This window comes from Pleurodeles waltl, chromosome 12 (genome assembly GCF_031143425.1).
Source record: "Pleurodeles waltl isolate 20211129_DDA chromosome 12, aPleWal1.hap1.20221129, whole genome shotgun sequence".
Taxonomy (NCBI): Eukaryota; Metazoa; Chordata; class Amphibia; order Caudata; family Salamandridae; genus Pleurodeles; species Pleurodeles waltl.
In genome coordinates this window covers 39,155,708-39,178,949 of record NC_090451.1, presented here as the reverse complement: position 1 = coordinate 39,178,949, position 23,242 = coordinate 39,155,708, and the positions used below count along the sequence as shown (strand labels likewise).

Genomic DNA, 23,242 nt, shown 5'->3' with positions numbered 1-23,242 from the left:
TTGTTGACAAATTCCTATGACTGGGAATTGCTGTGCCTTGTGTAATAGTCATATGGTTTATCTTCAATCCGTTCTGGCTTTTATCGAACAGCGCTCATGATCAGCTGACACATGGCTAATAAGAGCCTAATGTGTGATTCACATTCACTAACCAGGGATGTCTAAATTACACTCCATTGGTGTGTGAATAGGGATGAAATTTTTGATGCCACCCATTTACTAACAGGTTGCTATGCAAACTGACCATTGATGGGGGGGGGGGGGGGGGGATGGGGGATGGAAAACAACATGTCTAATGAAAATTGCTACTCCCTGTGATTGGTTGTAAATGCAAAGACGGAGGCCTGCAGAAACAGCAAATCTTTGTCCCTGCACATGCATGCTCTAACAGCAAACTTGTTTTAAGCAGGGTGTATTCATTAAAGTGATACACTCAGCTTTTTTTTAAAATAACGTTTCCCATTTGGGATCACAGCACCTCAAGCACCACTGCCTGCTCCCATTTGAGGCAAAGGGGAGCTGAAAGACAACCTCCCCTTTGTGAATCAGTTACCACCCCAGCTGTGGGTCAGTGACTGATAATGGTTTGCCACTGCAATTGCGGTCACGAGCTATGGATGCATACTTTTCTGACCTGCAAATAGGGGGATGCCTCTTTCATGCCCCATCTAGATGATTCTTGGAAAGCATTGCAAAGCCCTTTTAAAAATCAAAAAGACTTCAGTGGTTCATAAAATCGCCTTTGTTCATTGTAAAAACATTTTGCAATTGCAACCCTGTGATTTTGCAATTTGCAGGATTTGCAACAGCAAAGGGACTTTGTAGAACAAGAACTCTGTTGATTGAGCCAACAGAAATATCACACAGATATTTCTGTAAGCTTCTATGATCTCAGAAGTCAGTTCTTTGAGTAAGAAGTGCTGCTATGTCATTTTATGAAGAAAAAGTTAATGTGCCACCAGAAAAATGGAAATTCCCACGTGTGAGACTCCTTAAAGATCAAAAGATCAAAACTGACATTGGCCAAGAATGAGTGTATCAGAAATGAGGCTCCCATTAAATGAGTGAGACTCCAAGTGTATGCAGACACGAGGAGCTTATCCAATTATCTCTTTTGATTTTTATTCTGTTATATGGATGATTGTCCCATTATCCATTCAGGACTACAAGTACCAACACGCACAGTAAAAAAAATAAAGGCAGTCTTACATGGGCACCTAACCACTGTCTACCGAGGTTGTAGGTGTATGGTAACGTATGGGTGACTATTTTACAACATATACTATCTTCAAGCACTTTCAGAAGGCTGTCACATGGCATGCTATAAAAAACATTAAAGTCTAGAGCGCTTGCACCCAAACATCAATAGGAGAGATGTGTAACTAAAACAGAAAACATTATTTTTTATCTGCAGCCAATCAGAGCGCTGGTGACCTACTATTAGGCAAAAGGGCAGCCAATGGGAACTACGGGGCGCAGTCACAATCCAATCCCTGCTGGAGGCGGCCAATCAGAAGCCGGGCTGCCAGGTCGGGGCTGCTCTTTAAAGTTCCGCCGCCAGGCGGACGCCTGTCCCTTTAAACCGAGGTGCGCGCCCATTGGTTGGCATCCGCAGGCGGCCATTGGCTGGAGGCCTGTCCCAAGTCAGGAGGGTCGCAGAGATTTGGGGTCCTGCAGCACCCATGGGTCCAGGGGCGCTCCGTGGGTTCGCCCCCGCCTCCTAGGGCTGGCAGTTCTGCGCCTCTAGCTCCCCAGCACCTAGAAGGCTCTCTCGGGTAGGTAGGCGCTTGGTGTTTACAGAGAGGTGCATTGTGGGAATTCAGCCGGAAGAAGTTCTTTATTTTGCAGTCATGAGTTTGTAACATGCAGGCTGAGAAGTAAATGCCCCCTCGGGGTCTGTGGACAGTGATCGGGCTTCGAGGGGTGCTGGGTAGATACGGACTGCCCTCAGGGTATCACCAGGCTGTGCCTCCAGGAGGCCAACTGGAAGGGATGGGGCAGCGCCAGTCGGGTCACACGTCACAGCCTCATAAAAGACTGACTCTGCCCCAACTCTGCATGATTCTCGTGAGCTTTAGGTTGTATAAAATTGTCTGAATTCCATGTTACCCAGGCAGACCTAATTCGAAGCCGTGTTCCCTGCTCGTTGATGCATCACACCGTGGGGGCTGCATGGACGTTTAGTTGTAAAACCTGAGGAGGGATGGTGTTGTATCTGAGCAGAGATCCAGCTTTGCACAGGTGCGCCTGGAGGCACTGGGGACGCTAGAGGAGGGGTCGCGGACCCGTGTGTGGCCACTGCCAAAGCACTTTCCTTGCATCTCTCGTGCCCAAGCACAATGGCCAGCTGTCAGTAACTAGGACCACAACATGTTTTTTTTTTTTTGCACAGACTTTTAATAACATGACACAAGGGGCACTTTCAAGTAGTTAACGAAAGCCTGCAGACCTTAAATCACACTCCTGGAAGCGTGCATACAACATTCTGTCAGAAGGCCCCAGCTCAGTACCTGGTCACCACCACATACACATTGATAGACACCCGCAGCTACTAAAACTCCAGTGCCCCTTCTCTTGCAGGCACTACTTGTGTCTCCTCGCCTCAACTGTGCCAAGGAGCTGCCCATTGGCACCACATTGCTCTCAGCGCAGTACTCCCATTTCCTGCCTACCTTGATCGTGAAGAGCTCTTTCGACTATCCCAGGACCCCTCTCCCCAGTCCTCTGCACGAATACGTCACACCAATAGCCAACCCACAGGCACTGTGCTGCTCTCCAAGCCACACTCCGATGTCCGTCCAATTTGGGGGTATCCACCTTTTGCAGAGCCCTATTCCTTGCCAACCCACTTTCTAAATGCCCCCCTACACGCACATATTTACACCAGCATCTCTTTCCTGTTACCCTAAAACATACTAACTGGAGTAGCCTGAACCCCTTGACTCAGATGTTTAAATCCCCTAGCCTGTCTTGGCAATGCTTGGCCATTAGCCCGTAAATGCGAGGTAAACCACGTTGGACGCCGTCAACCAGTGCGTCAGTGCACATCACGAGTGCTCAGAAGCCTGGCACGTGCGCTGTACAGGGCCACAAGGCAAGCTCGTGGAGTGAAATGGGGGCCCCACCTTCCAGGAGACAATCATATTTCCTCAGGATTAGACATATCTGTGACTGGGAGTCTCTGTGGCACCTCAGCTCATTCTACAGGGGTCCCCCACCGTTTTCGATTACGCCACTGGCGCTGTTACTAGTTAAAGTGACAGGGCTGATATTTCATGAGGGTTCTGACATGAATCTGTCTTCTCCATTATTTATTTGCTTCTGTTTGTGCCTGGGTTCTACTGTGAATTTTCCAGATTGAGGTACACATGGGGTATCTCTTCCCGTCTATTCTTTAGTCACTGCTTTCCTCAGATATTTAGGTCTGACGTTAGCCAAGGCCTTTCATTTTACTAAAACTACATACAGACTTACATATAGGAGCTTTCAGCCTGCTCCCTATATCCATTGGTCTGTTATTGTGTCATTCACATTTCCCTTCCACCCACTACAGCATACAGCCTGAGCAATTGGTCTGCCCACTTGTGCCATTGGTTAACTTCAGTGTGAGGGACAGTATTCTTCCCTTTCACAAGCACATCCCCGGACAAAGTAGTCCATTAAGTGCAAGGGACTACTATACCGAAATGTGCTTTTTTGAGATCAAAAATGTTTTTGCTTTTCGCCATTTTTTTTTTTAAGATTGAGGGCCTATCAGCCTTTCTGAACAATAAACTGTAGCAAAAACCATGACAAAACAAGTACTAACAAATCCAAAAAGAAGGCCAACCACGCCAAACCAACGGGATTTGCCAATGTTTGTTTTAACTTTGCATATTAGTGAAATCTTTTTCATTTGCTTACAATGTAATTTGTTTCTGAAATGCAGACATTCCCTCTGCAACATTCCCCCAAGCCACACAATGTCATCTGAAAGTTCTCATTCAGCTCTGACCTTAAACATTTAAGGTAGACATTGAGAAATTGATGGTTGGTGACTGAACCTTTCGTCTCCTCTTTTGGTAGGATCTGGACTCATGGAGTTAGCAGGGTCGAAGGAACCGCCACAATCAGAGGATGGTGCACTGCGCATCGCCTGCTCGCCTGTCCTGCAGGACGGTGATCCTGACGCAACCAGTGACGACAAGTCTACCGCGCACGAGACTGTGATCCTTCGCCTGTATCCATGCGCCCTGGAGCAAGGGGCAGAAGACCTGCACCCCAGCGCGAGTCTGCCCAATGGTAAGAGAAGATCCCAGAAGCACCCACAATCAGTGTTTAGCATAGAACTCATGAAAAAGTGCATTTCAAATTATTTTTCACTCATACTTAGTGGATGACTGCGTACCAATCCCATTGGCAGTTCAAACGCACCAGCCTGTTAGAAAATGAATTATAGTTTATTGCTGCCCCGCTGGCCCAGAACCCCACTGCTCTCCATTGCAAGCTGTGCTCCAGAATCACCCGTTGCGTGCCTACTCTGGGTTTCAGCATGTCATGATGGTCATTCATTTACCTGTAAGCCACCTTGTGAAAATTATAAGCATTATTGGTGTCTAAAATATGAATTTCTTCACTTTATTATTCAGAGCAATTGATTATTTAGATAACATTTTGATTTCACGGGATCATATCTAATTCAAATATAGTTTTTCATTTTCATGCCACAAATACACACTCGCAAGTCCTCTTGTGAAAATCATGAGCGTTGTGTGTCTAAAATATGAATTTCTTCACTCTATCAGACAGAACAATTTATCATTTGGATAATGTTTGATGTAAAAAGATTCTATATCAGATTGAAATATGGTGTTTCTTTTTATCTAATCAAACTCAGCTGAAATTCAGTAGATGATACAGGAGTGCAACAAACCCATGCCTCGTTTCTGGAAACATGACGTGAGATTGTTGCCAGCCAGGATTATTGGGACTCTCATGGGGACTTACAAAGATGTATGAATTCCTTTCCGTTATTATTTTAGAAGACTGTTGCGTTTCTATGGGGAAAACCTTTATTTTCAAGGACTATGTTTTCAACAGTTATATATTAAAGAGCTTTACAAAACACATTTCAACTACATTAGTGGAGTAACTGGTTTTGTGAGGCTTTTTGCACCAGGCTGGTAGTCCCGTATCTCAAGTACTTCGGTTAAAATCACAAGCATGCAGGATATCTCTTGCTGTTTCCAAGACTGATATATCACCCCTTACTTTTTAGGTCGTTTGGTGTAGTCACTTGCTTGTAATCCATACCCTTGCACTATTTGTACTTGAAACAGTAGCTGTCTCTTTACCCAATCACACGCTTTCGATTAGAAGCTCTTGTAATTTCTGTGCCACTTCCTTGGGGCTCATTAGGAAGCCCCCAGAGCCCTGGGGCAACATGCCCTTCACCATCCGAGACGTGTGGCAGCTCTAACTCCATAGTGCCAGGAACAATTGCATGTGTGCATTCCTTGACCGTAACCAAGCTCCAAAAAGCCACACCAGTGACTGACGCGCTGAACAGATACCGGTAGCAGAGAGATTCCAAGACTTCTGACTGGCTGCTTTTTCTCTCCTCATCCCCCATCAGCTGGCAGCTCACTGAAGCATTCCACTACCCTGACCAACCGACAGCGTGGGAACGAGATGTTCGCCTTGCCCGCTACTCTGGACTGTGAGTATCAGTGAGTATGCAGTGGAATCATGCAGCCCAGGGTGTGTATTTCTGCATGTGTAGGGCAAGAAAAGCAGTAGGGGAGGAGACGAATTAATAGGAGTAGCAAGGAACCGAAGAGTAATTTCTTATATGAAAAAAGTATATATTTAATGCAATCCATTGTTGCTGAGCATTGGTTATTTCCCATCCTAAGTAGAGCTGCTTGCAAATGTAGCACTCTGCTTTCTTAGAAGTAACTATGAAGTGACTACAAAATCTCTGGTCAAGTATTGGAATGCCAGGTTAAAAGAAAAAAACAATAACCCATTTCGCAAAGACCGGTTAAAAACGAAGTAGTGAATTTACTCCAGTGTTTGTTTCCTCCTGTGTGTAGAATACACTGCTGACTTTTTGAGGATTCGTGTATCTCGAAGGAGTACTTCTGGAAATCTATGAATAGTATGGAGTTTAGAAGCAGTCCTTCTGGCTGGCCTTTACTCATGCATATTTTGCAGTAAGAAGTCTGCATGAATATATAAAATGAAAACGTGTGTTTGCACGATTAACTTTTTTTCCCTCTACAGTGAAGTTACTTTTCCTTGTGAAGACTCACCCTTTGTTACTGATGTTTTAATTTTTTTTTGTCTATTAACAGCTCTATCAGTTCACCAGCTGGCAGCACAGGGGGAGCTCAGTCAGTTGAAGGAATATCTGAACAAAGGTGTGTTACATTTAAGTCTTTTGTACAGTCAGTGAAGGTGCGGGTGGGGGAGAAGAGATGAACATTAAATTCAAAATAAAATCTTACCTGCTTCAGTTCCTCACCGCGCTGCCACTCCTTCTTCCTGACAGGAGGCACAGGCTCCCAGCCTGCCCTGCGACCAATCCTGAAGCTGCTCAAAGCAGCGTTCGGATTGGCTGCAGCGCCCAGCCAGGGCACTCCCAGGCAGACTGGGAGCCTGTACCCGCTGTCTCCAGCCCAGTGACACAGTGCCAGGCTGGACAGAGCACAGTGCGCATGTGTGATTGTCCGGCCTGAGACGTCCCCGTAATCCTCAGTGCCCCACCCCTTTAACAATGAAATGATGATAAACCTGGTTTTTTATCGTTTCGTTATTGAAAGGTTTGCAGTGACAGCTGCTGACGGGGGCACGACGCACCTCGGCCATAGCAGAGGAGCCGCTGCTGCTTTTCTGTCTTTGTCATCTTAGTCTGGTGGCTCCTGCCGAGAAGCTGGGTGTCCTCTGTCCTGCATCTCCTTTTATGATTTGCGATTCGACACAGACTAAAAGTGCCCTCATTAAATAGATCGTCCAGTTAAGCAACATCCTGAGATGGTTCCTGGCAATACTCCCTTGTAGTGTGTAAAAGTCATTATATAGCAGTGTGCCATTTAAACGGCACCCTCCACCCCCTTGAACTTGTTCAGCTGTTCACAAAACCTGGCTCCTTAAATGTGTCTCTGGCAGCCTGTTATATCCCTTATAGATAAGACACTCTGCAAAATCAAAAAATCCAGGGTGTATCGGTTACGAAGGAGTCCGCCCCAAGTCCACTACTGCAGCTCTGTTGATGATATCTAAAATGATGTGGGGACGGCAGATACCACAAGAAGGTGTTCTCTCATTATTTCTCCCTCTCTGAGAAGGTGTTTGAGCCACAGCAGTCAGGTGTCCTGACATGGTGAGGAGGTCTCGCTTTTGGGGTGTCTCCCCAGGTGTGTCAACTGTTTTCTTCAAACTGAATACAGTACCTGTTTCTGTAGAAGATCAGGTGAGACCTAAAGATACATGTTGCACCCCTCGCTTGCATCATTCTCCAATGTCCCTCATGGGGCGGAGGGCAGTCGCAGTACAGCTGTTGCACTCTCTCGCCCTGAGCACTTAGGTTCGCTGTTACTGGATCAGCAGTTTGCCCCATAACCCGTGTTCACAAATGACCTCACTCTTAGCTTGCAAAATGTGCATTTAATTTTCCATTGGAGATGCCCACTAAAAGCATGTCTAATATGTTAACTGTAAGGTGAATACCTCTCTTGTTCTTTTAAAATGTCCAAAACAGTATCTCTGAGATCTGGCATTAGTCTTTCTTCCTATCTGTGAGCATTTCTTCTTTACACGCTTCATAAAGGTCTACTTCCTGTGTTTTTTTTCAATTTTTTAATTTTTTATTTGAGAATGTGGTCAGTCTGTGCAAGACACAAACATCTTTCCACTTACTAAGTATACTAGCGACAATGAAATTATGAATTTTGCAAAATACTGTTGTTTGCAACAAATTATATTTTTGCACTACTAATACTTCACCAAGAACAAGAGGTACTGTTTTAATCAATAAGAAAATCCTCTTTACTTGAAGTTTCAAAATTAGTTAGAAAATTATTCCCATGTGAATCTGCCACCTGGAACTCTGACCTGTGTGATTTTGGGCTCTGTTGGGTCTCCCCAAACTTTTTGCCTTCTACCTCCTATTTTTTCTGATTAGTTTTTTCTGGTTTATTGTCTCTGCACACTTTACCACTGCTGATCAGTGCTAAAGTGCAAGTGCTCCCTGTGTAAATTGGTGATTGGTTTATCAATGACTGGCATATTTGATTTACTCATAAGTCCGTAGTAAAGTGCACTATGTGTGCCCAGGGCCTGTAAATCGAATGCTACTAGTGGGCCTGCAGCACTGGTTGTGCCACCCACATGAGTAACCCTGTGAACATGTCTCAGACCTGCCACTGCAGTGTCCGTGTGTGCAGTTGTAAACTGCCAATTTGACCTGGCAAGTGTGCCCCTTGCCAGGACCAAACCTTCCCTTTTACTACGTGTAAGGCACCCTAAGGTATGCCCTACGTAGCCCCGTGGGCAGGGTGCAGTGTATTCAGAAGGTAGGACATGTCCAGGTGTGTTTTACATGTCCTGATAGTGAAATACTGCCAAATTAGGTTTTCATGAGGACTGCCTTTAAATATATTTTAAGTGCAGTTTCCCATTGGGAGCAGATAGAGATAGGGGGTTTGGGGTATCTGAACTAATAATTAAAAAATACATCTTTTAGTAAAGTTGGTTTTTAAAATTGTCTGTTTGAAAATGCCACTTTTAGAAAGTTGGCATATTCTTGCTTAAACCATTCTGTGCCTCTGCCTGCTTGTGTATTCCTAGTCTGGGCCAGACTGACTGTTGGGCTGTTGCGTATTCCCTCTAGACAGTGACACAAAGGGAGATGGGTTGTAGCCTGCATATCCTGATGAGCCATCTGGGTTAGAGTGGAGGGAGGAGTGGTCACTTACACCTGAAAGGACTGTGCCTGCCCTCACACAATGCAGTCTCCACCCCTCGGTGTGTGTCTGGAGCCTGGCCTGGACAAGCAGGATCTTGTCAACAACAGAGACTTTCCTTTGAAGTAGGCCTACTTGAAAGGCAGAAAGGGGTATACGTAGTGGACCCAAAATCCCAGACTTTTAGAATCTTTCTGGATCAAGAGGAACCTCTGCCAAGGAGAAGAGCTGGAGGAGGAGTACTGCCCCTTTGCTGTGTTGCTCTGCTGGGTTGGCCTGCAGTTGCTGTTTCTGCCTTAAAAGAGAGCAAAGGGTGAACTTTGCTGTGTATCCTGCTTGAGAGCGTTCTCCAAGGGTTTGGAGTAGAGCTTGCCTCCTGTTGGAAGTCTCAGGGATACAAAAGACTCCAGTTTCATCTGCCTGCATCACTGGGAACTGTGTGTTCTGTGCTGTTCAAGATGACAAAACACCAAAGGTGCTGCTAGCCTGCACCGTGACCTGCCGACGCCACACCGCCTGCTTCACACCGCAACCCTGGTCTCACCGACACCGTGATCTGACACTGTCTCCAGCCGCTGCTTGAACTGTGAGTTCCGCACTCCGGCATCACCTTGCTCACACCGCAGCCTGGGCATCCCCGACGGCGCCACTGCCTGCACAGTGGCCTGTGGACACCGCTCGTGAGGTACATGAAGCGCCGTCTCATCCCGCACTGCAGCCCTGGTCCACAGGCGCCAGCATCATCGACTCCAGTGTCGTCACCAGGCGTCCCTGTCTGCACCGCAACCCGAGGACACCGCACGGAGCCCGTTCGTGCCACACCACCGACTTTGGCCTACCGACAGCTCTTCAGCAACGACGACACCACTGCCTGCATTGTGAACTGGTGACACTGCACGTTGCACCACCGCTCTTCACACCGCAACCGTGGTCTCACCAATGCCGTCACCGAGCCGCTGCCTGCACCGTGACCTGTGGACACCACACGTCGCATCATCCCGCTGTGCACTGCAGCCCCAACGCCATCCACGCCAGCGCTCCTGACTCCATCAGCCTGGAGTGCGATCTGCAACGAGTGTGACTTCAGGGGCCCGACGACCCCTGCACCGACCTCCGGAGCTGACACCGCAACGCCAGCGATGCCACTCTACGGACCTCATCCCGAGGATCACAACGCCCTGCATGTTCAAGGTACTGTTTACGGGTCTTTCGGACACCGTAGCTGGCCTGCGACGCCGCTGCTGGCCTGAACTGTTGGATTTGTTGTTCATGATGCCGTGATAGCCCCAGACGGAGCTATTGACTTCAAGGAACTGTCTTTTTAAGTAATTCTTGCAAAATTCATATCTTATGTATTGTATGTTGGATTTTTATTGTATTTCATCTTGTTTTATATAGATAAATATTGGCAATTTTTCTAAAACTGGTGTGGTGTCCTTTTGTACTGTTTTCACTGTGTTACTGTGTGTTATGTTCAAATGCCTTCCACATTGCTTCTGAGATAAGCCTGACTGCCCATGCCACGCTAACAAGGGGGTGACCAGGGTTATCTGAGCGGGTATCTCCCTTATCCTGACTAGAGTGAGGGTCCCTACTTGGACAGGGTGCAAACCGACTGCCAACTAGAGACCCCATTTCTAACACGTGTATTATTATTTTTTGTTTGTTTCTTTTTTTTCCACAGATGGAAGTCTCCTGGACCGGCCTGATGAACGAGGTTTCACTCCTCTGATGTGGGCCTCTGCCTTCGGAGAGATTGAAACAGTTCGATACCTGCTGGAATTAGTAAGGAACCAATATTAGACTTGTAACACCCTCTTTTTTTAAATAATTTTTATAATATATTTTATTTTTTAAGAACTAGGGTGATGGTAGCGCCAGATGGCGTTTTTGTGAGCTGGGTAGCACAACGCTGAATCTGATCCACAACTCTTGCATTTGTAACTGTTTTCACTGCTAAATAATTTGGTGACCAATTATTTACAATACTTGAGCTGGCACTTTATCTTCCCCACTTGACCAACATTGTGTGATCCTTGGCAAATCACTTACATCCTCTGACTCTGTTCCATTATCTGAAACCTGGAATGCGTACAAAGAGACTGAGCAGCAGTATAAAACTCCTAACATAGGTGACCATGTTGGGGTACTGTACACACCCGCCGCCTGTCCATTTAAAGGACACGTGGAAGGTATTTTGTCTATGATGAAAAGAAGAAACATTGCATATTTAAAACTAGTTATTTTGATATGGCACTCGTATTTATAAGAGTAACAAACATGTTGCATCTATTTTTAAGGTCCTATATTTTTAATACTAAAGTACCCCCTGGTAACACACGTAATAAATGTTCTTCACTGTTCTGCAGAGCTGTTTTATTGAAAAGAGCTGCTGCAGAATTTAAGGGGCCCTAATCACGGGACCCCTAATACTGTTCTGAGCTGACCCCAAAATACCCTTTTGTTTAGTTCACACTGTGAACATGGAGGTTGAAACTTGGTCCTCAAGTGATCACATTCACCATCCCTTCTTATTCTGTCTTTGGTCCCAGTTTGTCATTAAAATCGTCTCGTTCTCTATGTGCCTAGAGGTGGAAGGCGCTACTTATGTGGCCTTCAAGAACCCTTGGCTCTGCAATCCCCAAATCTCTTGAAATCTGCAGCACAGTGAGCGAAAGCTTGTGGACCCCCAAGTAAGCTGTGAAGAATATCTCCTGAGGCCAGGCTGGCAGCTGAGGAGTGCAGAAGGTGTGTGTTTCGCAGTTCTCATTCGGCTTCTCTTCTGCAGGGCGCCAACGCCGACGTGCTGGCGATGGAGCGAGAGAGCGCGGTGTCCCTCGCCAGCTCAGGGGGCTTCACGGATATCGTGGTTCTGCTGCTGGAGAAGGACGTTGACATCAACATCTACGACTGGGTAAAGCAGGCGGTTTGGAGGACGTGTGCGTGATGTTTGACTGCACTGCCTCTGAATTAGGGTGGATGGTTATGTTCATGATTGGTTTATTCACATATCAAAAGACTGGTTCACCTTAATACGCCAAAAGTTGGGTTTTGTGGCTCCTGAAACAGGGCTTCCATGTTCACATTGAAAGGAGCAAATCTGAAAACAAAACCTCCTCTGCAATCTTTGTAGAACAGCTACTGAACATGTACTTAACGCAGACAGTTTGTGCTCGGTGTAGACTTTGTCCTGCATGTTTATCCTTTTAAAAGAGGAAGGGGCAGGAGGGTCTGGCTCTTGAGATGAAAAAAGAGATCAGATCTTAAAAGTTCATTTTTTTGCCACTTTTAAGAATTTCTGAGGCATGGCTATATGATGAAGGCAACATTTTTTCCACAAAGAGGTTTCACCAATGTTTTGGTTTTCTTCTACAAGAATTTGTGATCCATTTTGGAAATTGAGTGTGTTTAAAAATCCAGGGTTGTGAAGATGGTTTAGCAAAAGTATGCTAAATTGTGTTGTAACTTTTTAAAAAAAAACTCTTGAAGGTGGTTGTTTTCAATACAGAAAATGGGCAGGTTGTACATATTTTGTAAATAATTTACAGTTGTGTGGTAATAGAAATCTCTGCTCTACTCAACAAAACAAAAACAACTATATACGTGCACCAAAAGTAATGGAGATGGTAAAAATTTCCTTCCAAAACAAGGCAGTTTTGTTGTCCCAAAACAGACTGAATCATTATTTTTTTCTCTTGACAGAATGGGGGAACGCCGCTGCTCTATGCCGTGAGAGGGAATCATGTCAAGTGCGTTGAGGCCTTGTTAGGTAAGGGGGAGCCATACGGTCATGGGCATAGGAAGTGTGGGGGACGCAGGGGATGTATCCCCCCCAGATTTTGGAGGGTGGGGGACACGGGGGACGAAGGTGGGGGGGACAAGGGGACACAATAATTTCCCCTCTCACATCTATAATTCAGAGGGCCATTAGCGCACAAAAGCGCTACTTATGATAGCCCTGTAACGACCATCCTCCAATCTGATGGTAACAGAATGAAGGTGAGTCGGGAGGCCCCCAGCGCCCTCTGCCCTTTTGTTTGTCCTGTTCACAGCTGTGGCATTAAGGGTGCTCATAAGAACAAAGGGCACGAGGCAGAGAAAAGAGTTTTGGATGATTACGTCTGCATCACCTACTGCCTTGAAGAGGAGCACTGCAGGATGCCTTCTAGAGGAGCTGCAAGACAATGAGGAAGATCTAAAGAGAGAACAGAGTCCCTCTCAGCCTGACACCTGCAGGCTAGAAAGGAGACTCTGTGAAACACAATATTTGTATTTGCCTAAGATCACACCAGTTGGTGAAACAGTGAAGTCGAGATTGAGCCCAGATTTTACGTTTTCACACAACAATTTAGCTATTAGAAGGGTATATTTTTCTAACATTTATGTTTAATGTTTTGTTATCTAGGTAATGAAGCGCTTGATTACAGTGTGGCTAACGGGGAGAAGCCATATTTCATTTTGGGCCGTTATGCCTAGCGTTATTATTTATGTTGTTGTTATCGTTACATACTTCAGCATATTGAAGTATATTATCTTTTCTCTATCTTTTCTTCACTGTTCTCTGAAACAATCTACTCTATACCTATCCCACTGCACCCTAAACCACCTTTCTCCACTCTGTGCTACTCTACGCCACTGCAATCTATGCTGTGCCACTCCACTCTACACCACGCCACTGCAATCTATGCTATTCTACTCTAACCATCGTACACTACACCCCTGCACTCTGCCAGTGCACTGTTTACCACTTTACTCAAAACCAATGCACTCTATCCCACTGCACTCTATGCCAATCTACTCTGCACCACAGCACTCTATTCCACTGCTTTCAATGCCACTGTACTCTGCGCCACAGCACTCTATGCCACTGCTCTCTGTCACTTTGCAATACACCACTGTACTCTGCGACCCTCTAATCTGCAATATTGCACTTTCTGCCACTGAACTCCACGCCACTCTACTCTGCACCACCGCACTCAATGCCACTGTGCTCTGTCCCACTGCACTCTTTTCTGCACCACTGCACTCTAATCTAGTCTACACCACTCCACTGTAGGGCACTTCACTCTACTTTGAAATCATCTCCTCTATGCCACTGCAATCTACGCAACTCTTCTCTATGCTATGCCAGTCTAATCTATCCTGCACCACGCCAATGTACCCTGCACCACTCTATGCTACTGCACTCTACATCACTATGCTCCACTCTGCAACAATATACCCTTCACCACTATACTGTACTCTGCAGCAATCTACTCCATTCCACTGCACTCTATGCCACTCTATTCTACTCTGCACCACTGTACTCTACGCCACTCTTCTCTACTCTGCATCACTCTGCACCACTGTACTCTACACCAATGCATTCTATGCCACTCTACTCAACAGCACTGCCCTTTATGACACTCTACTCTGCAACACTGCACTCTGCCACTGAACTATATTCCTCTCTACTCTGCACCACAGCACTCTACTCTGCACCGCTCAACTATATGCCACTCTACTGCACTCTACACCAGTGTACTATATGCCACTACACTCTATGCCACTCTACTCTGCATCACTGCACTCTACACCAGTCTACTCTACCTTGCACCACTCCACTCTACCATGCAACGCATTACTCTATGACACAGCACTCTGAACCACTGCAATCTATGCTGTGCCACTCCACTCTGCTCCCCTCTACTCTTCACCACTCTACGCTACTGCACTGTACGCTAAACCAGTGCAGGATTCACCAATGCACTCTACACCACTTTACTCAAAACCAATGCACTCTATATCACTACACTCTACACCAATCTACTTTGCACCACTGCACTCTATGCCACTTCACTCTAGACCACCCAACTCCACTCTATGACACTTCACTCTGACATTACACTCCATGATACTAGACCCCGACACTCTATTCCATTAAACTCTAACACTTTCTCCACTCTGTAACTCTCTACACAACTCCCTATACGCCACTTTACTCCACTGTATGCCACTCCACACCACTCTATGCCACTTCAATATACAATACTCTACTCAATGCCACTGCACAACCCTCTATGGCACTCCACTATACAACAATGTACTATGTTCACTGTAACATTCTACCCAACTTTCTCTATGCCATTTCACATTACTTACCTTCACTCTACTCCAGTTCACTCTTCCTTATGCCTTTCCACTCTATGACACTCTATTACACTGTGACACTACTCCACTCTACTACTACTTTATGGCATTGGCGCTTGATTAGAGATTCAGATCGCCTTCTCACTCATATGAGACGTGAGTCCGATTTATCTTCGCCGTTTTGGTTACAAGCACTCTGTAACCCTTTTAACTCAAGCTTAACGAAGGCTTAGGATGATCCTGATACTTGTCTACGGGATCGAAATATCGTCGGACAAAGTACCTTGACTTGAATTTGTGATATTGTACATAAGTTGGCATAAGCATAGGTACTATGAGATAATGTCTTCTTGATTCACTATTTGAGTCATTCATGTAAAAGTCGGTGTATAAAAGCTTGTAAATCATTATTGTGGATGCTAAACTTGTAGGAAAGTAGCCTCTTTCTACCTTGGTTACCCCCACATTTGGCCTGTTTGCCAGTGTGTTTGAGTGTGTCTGCTGGGATCCTGCTAATCAGGACGCCAGTAGTTATGCTCTCTCCCTTAAATTATGATTGTTGCATACTGGTAACACAGTATTTCACCCAAAATTGGCATACTGGTGCCCCCTTATAAGTCCCTAGTATATGGTACTTAGGTACTGAAGGACTCCTGTGTGCACTGGCTGGTCTTCTGTGGGCTCTCTGAGTTGCTGAGAGCCTCCTCTGACTCCTCCTCCTGGGTAGAGTCCACCAGGTCCCTCCTGGTCCCAGGCAGTGCCATTTTCCGCTAACCGTGAGTTTTGCGTGTGCCAAGGTTTGTTGGCGGAATCCAGTGACGCAAACCAGACTGCCATCACCCATCCGGTGTGGGATATCATCTGCACCAACCAGGAACCCGCATCCATCTTCTTGGGTGCAGTACTGGCTGCTGTTGTTCACCAGTGGTTCTTCTTTTGCACCTTGATTCGGGTTAGCAGGGGCTCCTGTCCTCCCTGGACTCTTCTGTGCTTCTTGGACCTAGTCCCATTCTTCCACAGGTCTTTAGGTCCAGGAATCCACCCTTTGTGTCTTGAAGTATCTTCTGGTTCTTGCATTATCTTCTTTCCCATGTTCTTGTGTGTTCTAGGAAAGTTACTGTGATTTACTCCTGGTTTCCTGGGCTCTGAGGTGGGTTCTATTACTTACCTTTGGTGTTTTCTAATACTCCCAGTGCCCCTCTACACACCACACTTGCCTAGGTGGGAAACCGACATTCGCATTCTACTTTCTTAGTATATGGTTTGGGTTTCCCCTAGGCCCATTTCTAACCATTGTGATTTTCACTAATTGCACTTTTCTAACTGTTTTTATTGCTATTGCTGCATACTTGTGTATATAATTGGTGTATTACTTACCTCCTAAGGGAGTATAGTCTCTATGGTATTTTTGGCATTTGTGTCACTAAAATAAAGTACCTTTATTTTTGTAACACTGAGTATTTTCTTTCATGTGTGTGAGTGCTGTGTGACTACAGTGGTATTGCATGAGCTTTGCACGTCTCCTAGATAAGCCTTGGCTACAGCTACCCCTAGAGAGCCTGGCTTCTAGGCACTGCCTACATTTCACTAATAGGGGATAACTGGACCTGGTATAAGGTGTAAGTACCATAGGTACCCACTACAAACCAGGCCAGCCTCCTCTAAACCACTGTACTATATAGGTTACTTTTTACATTTTTATTGTAATTGGCGACATTGGGTCATCCAGATAACTTGTGTAATGCCCGAATACCAGTCTTTCTCGATTTCCCCTGTTGATGTTTTCCCACTACATTTGATCTTTTATATTTTGATTGAATAAATGTATGAAACATTCCATTTGCATACTACTTTAATATCATTGTTTATGGGAATGGTGATGCATTTTATTCAAAGGACCCCTGTTCCTTTAAAGTTAATTTACTGCTCCATTTTAGGACACTCTACTTACTCCATGACACTACGCCACACCAGTCGATGACACATCATTCTCCTTTATGCCATTAACTTTGAGCCATGCTGAATAGTAGTCTCACTAGTGTACAGCATGGCTAAAACACATTGGCAAAGGCAATAGACTTTGCATAGGCGAGACCTATTGGCTTTGCCAATGCTTGTTTATGAGGTATGAACTTCAAAGTGACTTGCAATATCCTTATGTACGCCAGGGGTATTTTACCTCATATAATACAATGGTCACACCTACAACTTTCCCACAAACCACTTAAAACCTTAGTGCATAGCTTCCGTCATTCCAAGCTATTAAAGTAGAGCAGAAGAAAGAAAAGCAACATTCCATTTTTTGCTTTAAACAGCTGCATTAATTATGCTCTGTGACCTAATCTACCTTTTACCTTGGCTGCTAGCTCTGGCAGAAGGCACTGTAATGTCAGAACTCTACTGTAATAACCCTATCATAGTCATTTTCCGATGTCTTTTCTTTATAATCAGTGAATGTCTTTTCTTTATACGCAGTGACTTGGTGCATCACAAACAGCTGTTTCTAAAGAAATGCATGACTGCAGTTTATACAGAGATTAGAGAATCCAAGTTTATATAGCCTGTAACTGCAAGAGCTTCTTCAGTTGAAATGCTTCTAGTTATGACTGATGTGGAGCTGAGCTGCCCAAGATCACACACAGGAGTAGAAGTGTTATTAGAACTATGGTTTCCGAGCACAGTTTACAACTCTTGTACCTAATCGCTTTTCATATCTCCAGTGCGGTTCCAATTGGCATGAGGTGAAGGGCATGGTGGGTGTGGGGCGCAAAGGGTATGTTCTTCCTTTTTACCCTCCTACCTTTATTTGCTTGGTGCATGAAGATGCAAGGTTAATCAACATGTTATTTTCACATTTGAGCTAATTACTTTGTGAATGTAAATAACAATTAAAGATACTTTCAGACTGTGAAAACATGCCTTCCTTTCTCCCTATTTCACTTCCAATATATATGATTGTGTATATTTATCGGAGCCTGCAGTTCGTAAACAACGAGCGATTTGTATAGGGTTGATTGAAAGTCCCCAAGGCTGTCCCTGTCCCCCCCCAGAAATTTATAGTCTCTTACGCCCCTGCATACGGTAGCGGTTCATCACACTAGTCTGTGCCTACATTGTGTGGGATTTGGTGGTCAGGAGTGTATTGGACCTCCTGGTCACAGATTTAAATGAGTCCACTCAGCCTTTCATTCTTTTTAGGTTGATAAAATGAGTGTTCTTGAGTTTGGTAACAATAAACATCTATTTATTAAATGTGTCAGGAGACCCCGTTGGGGGTTAACATGCTCTCTACAAACATGCATGTGACTGATAAAGCAGGTACTCCATGTCCATTCTGCATGTGTCGTACACCACTGGTCTCCTAGCTGCGCGGATCTCTTTGGGGTGCTCTGCGTTAGTTTTTCCTCCATTTAGGTTATTCTGCTTTGAGTTTTAGGTGCCATGTAGCCAATTTCTCATTCGTCAGAATGGCGTTTCTTCATTCCACCTCTGTTATCGGCAGGCAGCGGGGACTCTGTGGTTGTCGTCGACATGTCACTGTGCACCTGGACCCTGTCCAGCCATCCTCCTCAGCAGATTATATACTTCAAATTTTGTGTTTGTGGAAGTGTTACCCTCTGGGTGATGCGTACTCCAAGGGTTTGTGGGTTGAGAAAGTTTGATTTTCTGAGTTTAGTATAATAGTCAAGTGGACAAAGGCAGCTGTTGCAGTCTCCTCTGGGTAACCCAAGGGCCACAGGTGTAACTGGTCTGATACTTGGTGTATGGCATGGTTTCATTTCCAAATACATTACTTTCTGATTTAGACATAACACGCATGCACTCAAAAACACACATCCTGTGATGTGTGAATTAACACCCACGTGTGGCCCTAAGGCTCCACACTGGTGGACACACAGCCAGGCATATGTTCAGCCTGTACACAATGCTCTATACACACTTGTCCAGACTGATGTTTATTCGCATTTAACCACATATACTGACACGGGTGTCTTCACACACAGTAACCTACTGTCATGCATGTCAGTCACCCCCATACATACCGCCAGTCTTAATTGCACAAACCATCACATGCCCTTTGTGCTGCTATCTGCACAGGTCTATGCTCCCACTAACAAACAGTGGCATAACCCATAGAAATACCTACCGCCACACAAGCCCACGTAGTTCACATACACCACCATATGCTCCATGCGTTATACAGACAAGCTCAAACCGGTGCGTATCGCCACACGTGTCGGTACACAGCCTTCTGATGCTCATAACGCCATGACCTGGGCCTACAGCCATGTGCAGTACCTTACCTAATCACACCCATTTGTTAGATCCGTAAACCCGTCTGATTTCTGCCATTGCCTTTCCAGCTCGCGGGGCGGATCTGACCATGGAGGCGGACTCCGGCTACACCCCCATGGACCTGGCCGTAGCCCTGGGCCACAAAAAAGGCAAGTATTGTCTCACACTTTAGCGTCCATGATTGTTAGGAAATCCTAATGTCCTGGCTGTTTTCTGGACGTTCCGATAACACTCGCAGACAGCCTTGCTTTGTTACAAGTAACGATGAACAAGCTTTGAAACATGAACGAAGGGTCGTCTCGTAGAGGCCTTTATGTTCCTTATTTGAGCTGAGCCCCCAGAAACATCTCTGGCACCTGCCCTCAGTGACCATGCAGTCTCGGTCAGACACTTGGGAAGGTGGAGTGGAGGGGTGGTCAGGAGGAAAATGTAATTGTATTTTTAAGTATTTATTACGAGCAGGGACACTGAAATCATGTGCCACAATTTGTGACAGTATTACTTAATTTTTTTTCTTTTTTCACGCATTTTAACAAAAGTTACTCTTCCTTAGTATATGTTTTTAACATTTAAACAGAGCACTGAGCTGCTGAAAGGTAGCTTGTTCTCCTCCTCGGAAGGTCTTTCTTTGAGCGGCAACATGTGTTGCAATGTCTTTGCTAGTTTTGACCTCTTTGAGCTGGAAACATTTTTTTGTTACAATCTTCAAATTATACAGCAGTTGATGGATTATGTGGCATCCATAATTATTCTGAACATGAAGCGGGTGCATAGTGCCAGTGGCCCTGGTTGCAAGTTTGACGAAGTTCCTCCAATTTCTGATAGGTTGGAGACCTTGCAACAAAGGTTGTACAAGAAGTTACTTGCAACCTGTGGAGTTGTGAGCCCAAAACTCTTTTGAATATCCTGTGTCTGTAATGCTTGCTGTTAAAGCTGAGAGAACACACTGGTCATGACGCTGTGTGATGTGATGGACTCTCGGAGGAGATCAGCAACAGTTTGGTCGAATCCGTGCCATTTCTGGCTTGTCCATGTTGTAAGTTGTACACGATCATCATGGGGTCAAGGTTCACACACGCTCTTCTTTTCTCTTCCAGTGCAACAGGTCATCGAAAACCATATCCTGAGACTGTTTCAGAGCAAGGAGTGAAGGTGAGGTGGGTTGCTTCACAGGCAGAGAAGGCATTGTGAAGCCAGATGGGGGACAGTCCCCAAGTGTGTCCTATATCGGAGGCTATCCACATGCCGTAAGACGCTGCATCCTCGACTGGCTGAGTCTGGGACACGAGTTTGTGAACTATTTACAGATGACAAGTGAATTCAATACGCCATTTCAAGATGAAATTAACATGACATGGAAAAGCACAACTTCACCTGAGGCCTTGAGGACACCATGGGGAGTTCGGCTTGCTTCTGGATGTGACCTGTGCAATACAAGTGCTTTGTGTTTTGGAACGAGGTGGGCTCTGCCCAGGTGAAATAGAGGAGCATCCTGCTTCAATGGGTTGGAGGTATGAATGACTAGTACTTTTCTCTGTATTACCTCTGAGATGTTACCAGTGCCTCTGCTTTCTAGGGATCCCTGCTTGTCCTATGCACACTAGGGAGCATGTGTGGACTGGTGGGAGAGTGACTTCAATAGAAACTGGTGTCTGCCCCAAAAAGGCGGTGTCGCTGAGACTAAGATAGTTACATGTCAAATAATAATTTGTTGGGAAATGTCCTAACTTCCTTTTGACGCCAACCTGCCTCCAGCACAGCGTCACAAGTGGATACGTCTGTAGTGTGAATTGCTACAGCACGATGGAAGTACGCAGCACGCCAGTAGTGGTTTGTCTGCACCCACGAGGTCAGGCTTGTGCCTTCGCTGTAGGTTGTGCAGCCCCAATCTGTGACCTTTGCATGGTAGCCTTCAGGAGGCCTGTCTTGAAGGCTTATTTGATTCACAAAGGCTCAGGTAAAGTAATTTTTTTTACTCTTTAACAGCACCTGGGTAATCCCAAGGTGTGGGCATTACTAGTTCTAGACCATTTTGCTAGAACTGCACCTCGCTAATCCAGAGATTGGCTTTTGGGGGGTTTAGGACACCGGGCGCTACTCCTAGCACTCAGTTTTCTCAGGGATATGGGTCGAGTGTCTGTGGCACATTTGCCGGAGTAGCCTCTTTCCTTTCTGTTCGAGTATCGCTTTATTTCATACTTGAGCCTATTTCATACTTGAGCCGTTCACGTTGCTGTGAGTTGGTTGGCAGCTCTTACGGAGAACGCTAACCAGGAGTAAAATGTATCCTTTTGAAGCGGTATGGAGCCCTTTCTGCTATAAGCAAAAACTCCACCTACCAGCCTGAACGGCCCCACTGCGCGGCCTCAAGCGGAAGTACGAAGTCAGTCAGTGTAACCGCAGGCAGGACAGGTTTACGGCTTGCCTCCTGCTTGTACTGACAAAACAGATTCACATTGTCTCCAATCATACACTCCACTCTCACCAGGTGACAGCGGAAAAAATGCTCACGGCACATTATGCTAACCACAAACTGAGAGCCCTCAAAGATTCCAGGTGTCTGTGTTGTGGCTGATGGTGGGCATCTGGTCAGTTTCCTGTGCCCATTGTCCACTATATTTTACAGTGCCTGACCTATCACGTGGGCTGTAATGTGTTTTTAAGACTTTGCATAACCTTGTCCACATCAAGAACTTTCCGGTGTCTGCAACCTGCAAAAATAGGCTCTTCCAGGTGTTGCTGACAGGTCACTTATATCTCCCACTGACTCGCTATTTTGTAAGTCCACTGGACCTGGTGATCAGATTGACACTCCAAAGATCCCAAAATCCTGTTCAATCCAATAACGGCTATTAAATCATTTAAACCTTTTGTAGGATGCTTCAGCCCTCCTTCGCTGAGACTTTGTGGAGCCTCATGGTCACCAAATGAATTACATTTACCTGGGGACTCTAAAGTGACTTGGGGAAATGTCGGACACTGCATCGAAGTTTAAATTTACACTCAATTAAGATACACAAGGCTTCACGGCAGTTGGAAATTGATACATTGTGGAGTTGCAAGGGGTCTTCACCAGGTGGATACTTGACTACCTTGCTTGGCTGCAAAAGATCTTTGTGCACAATCCCCGGAACAACCCCGCCACCCCCTGCAAGTGCTGCCGTTGGAAAAGGCCAGAAACTAGACCGCGCATCTCTCCGTGTGCAGTTTACGCTCTCCCGCCGTCCTCCATGTGCTTCCACCACAATGTGGGTCTTGACCCCCCTGTGAAAAGCATTGCATAACCAAATATTTACATGTTGTTTTAAGTCAATGTAGTATCTTTGATTATTCCAAATGTAAAAAAATATATAATTTTTAAGAAAAATAACAGGTCTGTGTGAATTATTTGCCAGTTATCAATTGTACCACCTGTGCAGCAGGAAGTAAAGATTGCTAAAAAAAATTGAAAAAATAATTGTCACTTTAGTGATCTGGTTGTGTATGCTCACCGTCCCTTCCACGTGCTACAGACAGGGACAGTAGTTACAAAAAGCCCTAAAGATGCCCCTGGTTGGACAGACGCTTACTCATTGTAAGTGTTCAAGAATACAGTGATGCTAAATTGCAATAACTGCTCTCTCCATTTTCATTTTTCCACTGAGCATAGGCCTCACCTGACCCAATTGATTAAAAAAATAGGGCAACCCGATAACCGCAGGGACCCGGCCTCACCACTGGGCTCTTGAATTCCCTCTCTCTGTCACTCTTGACTACCCACAAGCCTATAACACAAAGAGTCGTAATCTTCATTTGTGGAGTGTTGAGATGTACAAAAGAGGTAAATCTGGGTAACAATTGGAAAGCCAACCCAAATAGGAACAGAAGAACAT

The 23,242-nt window shown here is 45.4% G+C and overlaps 1 protein-coding gene across 1 annotated transcript; it reads left to right on the top strand.

Moving 5' to 3' along the window:
• The first annotated feature begins 1,572 nt into the window (after positions 1 to 1,572).
• On the top strand, positions 1,573 to 22,740 carry RFXANK (regulatory factor X associated ankyrin containing protein). Its single transcript, XM_069215854.1, has 9 exons — positions 1,573 to 1,775; positions 4,066 to 4,281; positions 5,615 to 5,698; positions 6,336 to 6,401; positions 10,630 to 10,730; positions 11,734 to 11,859; positions 12,648 to 12,714; positions 19,439 to 19,519; positions 20,468 to 22,740. The coding sequence occupies exons 2-9, from the start codon at positions 4,077 to 4,079 to the stop codon at positions 20,518 to 20,520; spliced, it is 783 nt and encodes a 260-aa protein (XP_069071955.1). The 5' UTR covers positions 1,573 to 1,775; positions 4,066 to 4,076; the 3' UTR covers positions 20,521 to 22,740.
• Positions 22,741 to 23,242: the final 502 nt, after the last annotated feature.

Coding starts and splice junctions, on each gene's coding strand:
- RFXANK (XM_069215854.1), top strand. CDS start 4,077: ATGGAGTTAGCAGGGTCGAAGGAACCGCCACAATCAGAGGATGGTGCA. Junction 5,699..6,335: donor CTTGCCCGCTACTCTGGACT/GTGAGTATCAGT, acceptor GTCTATTAACAG/CTCTATCAGTTCACCAGCTG. Junction 10,731..11,733: donor TTCGATACCTGCTGGAATTA/GTAAGGAACCAA, acceptor TCTCTTCTGCAG/GGCGCCAACGCCGACGTGCT.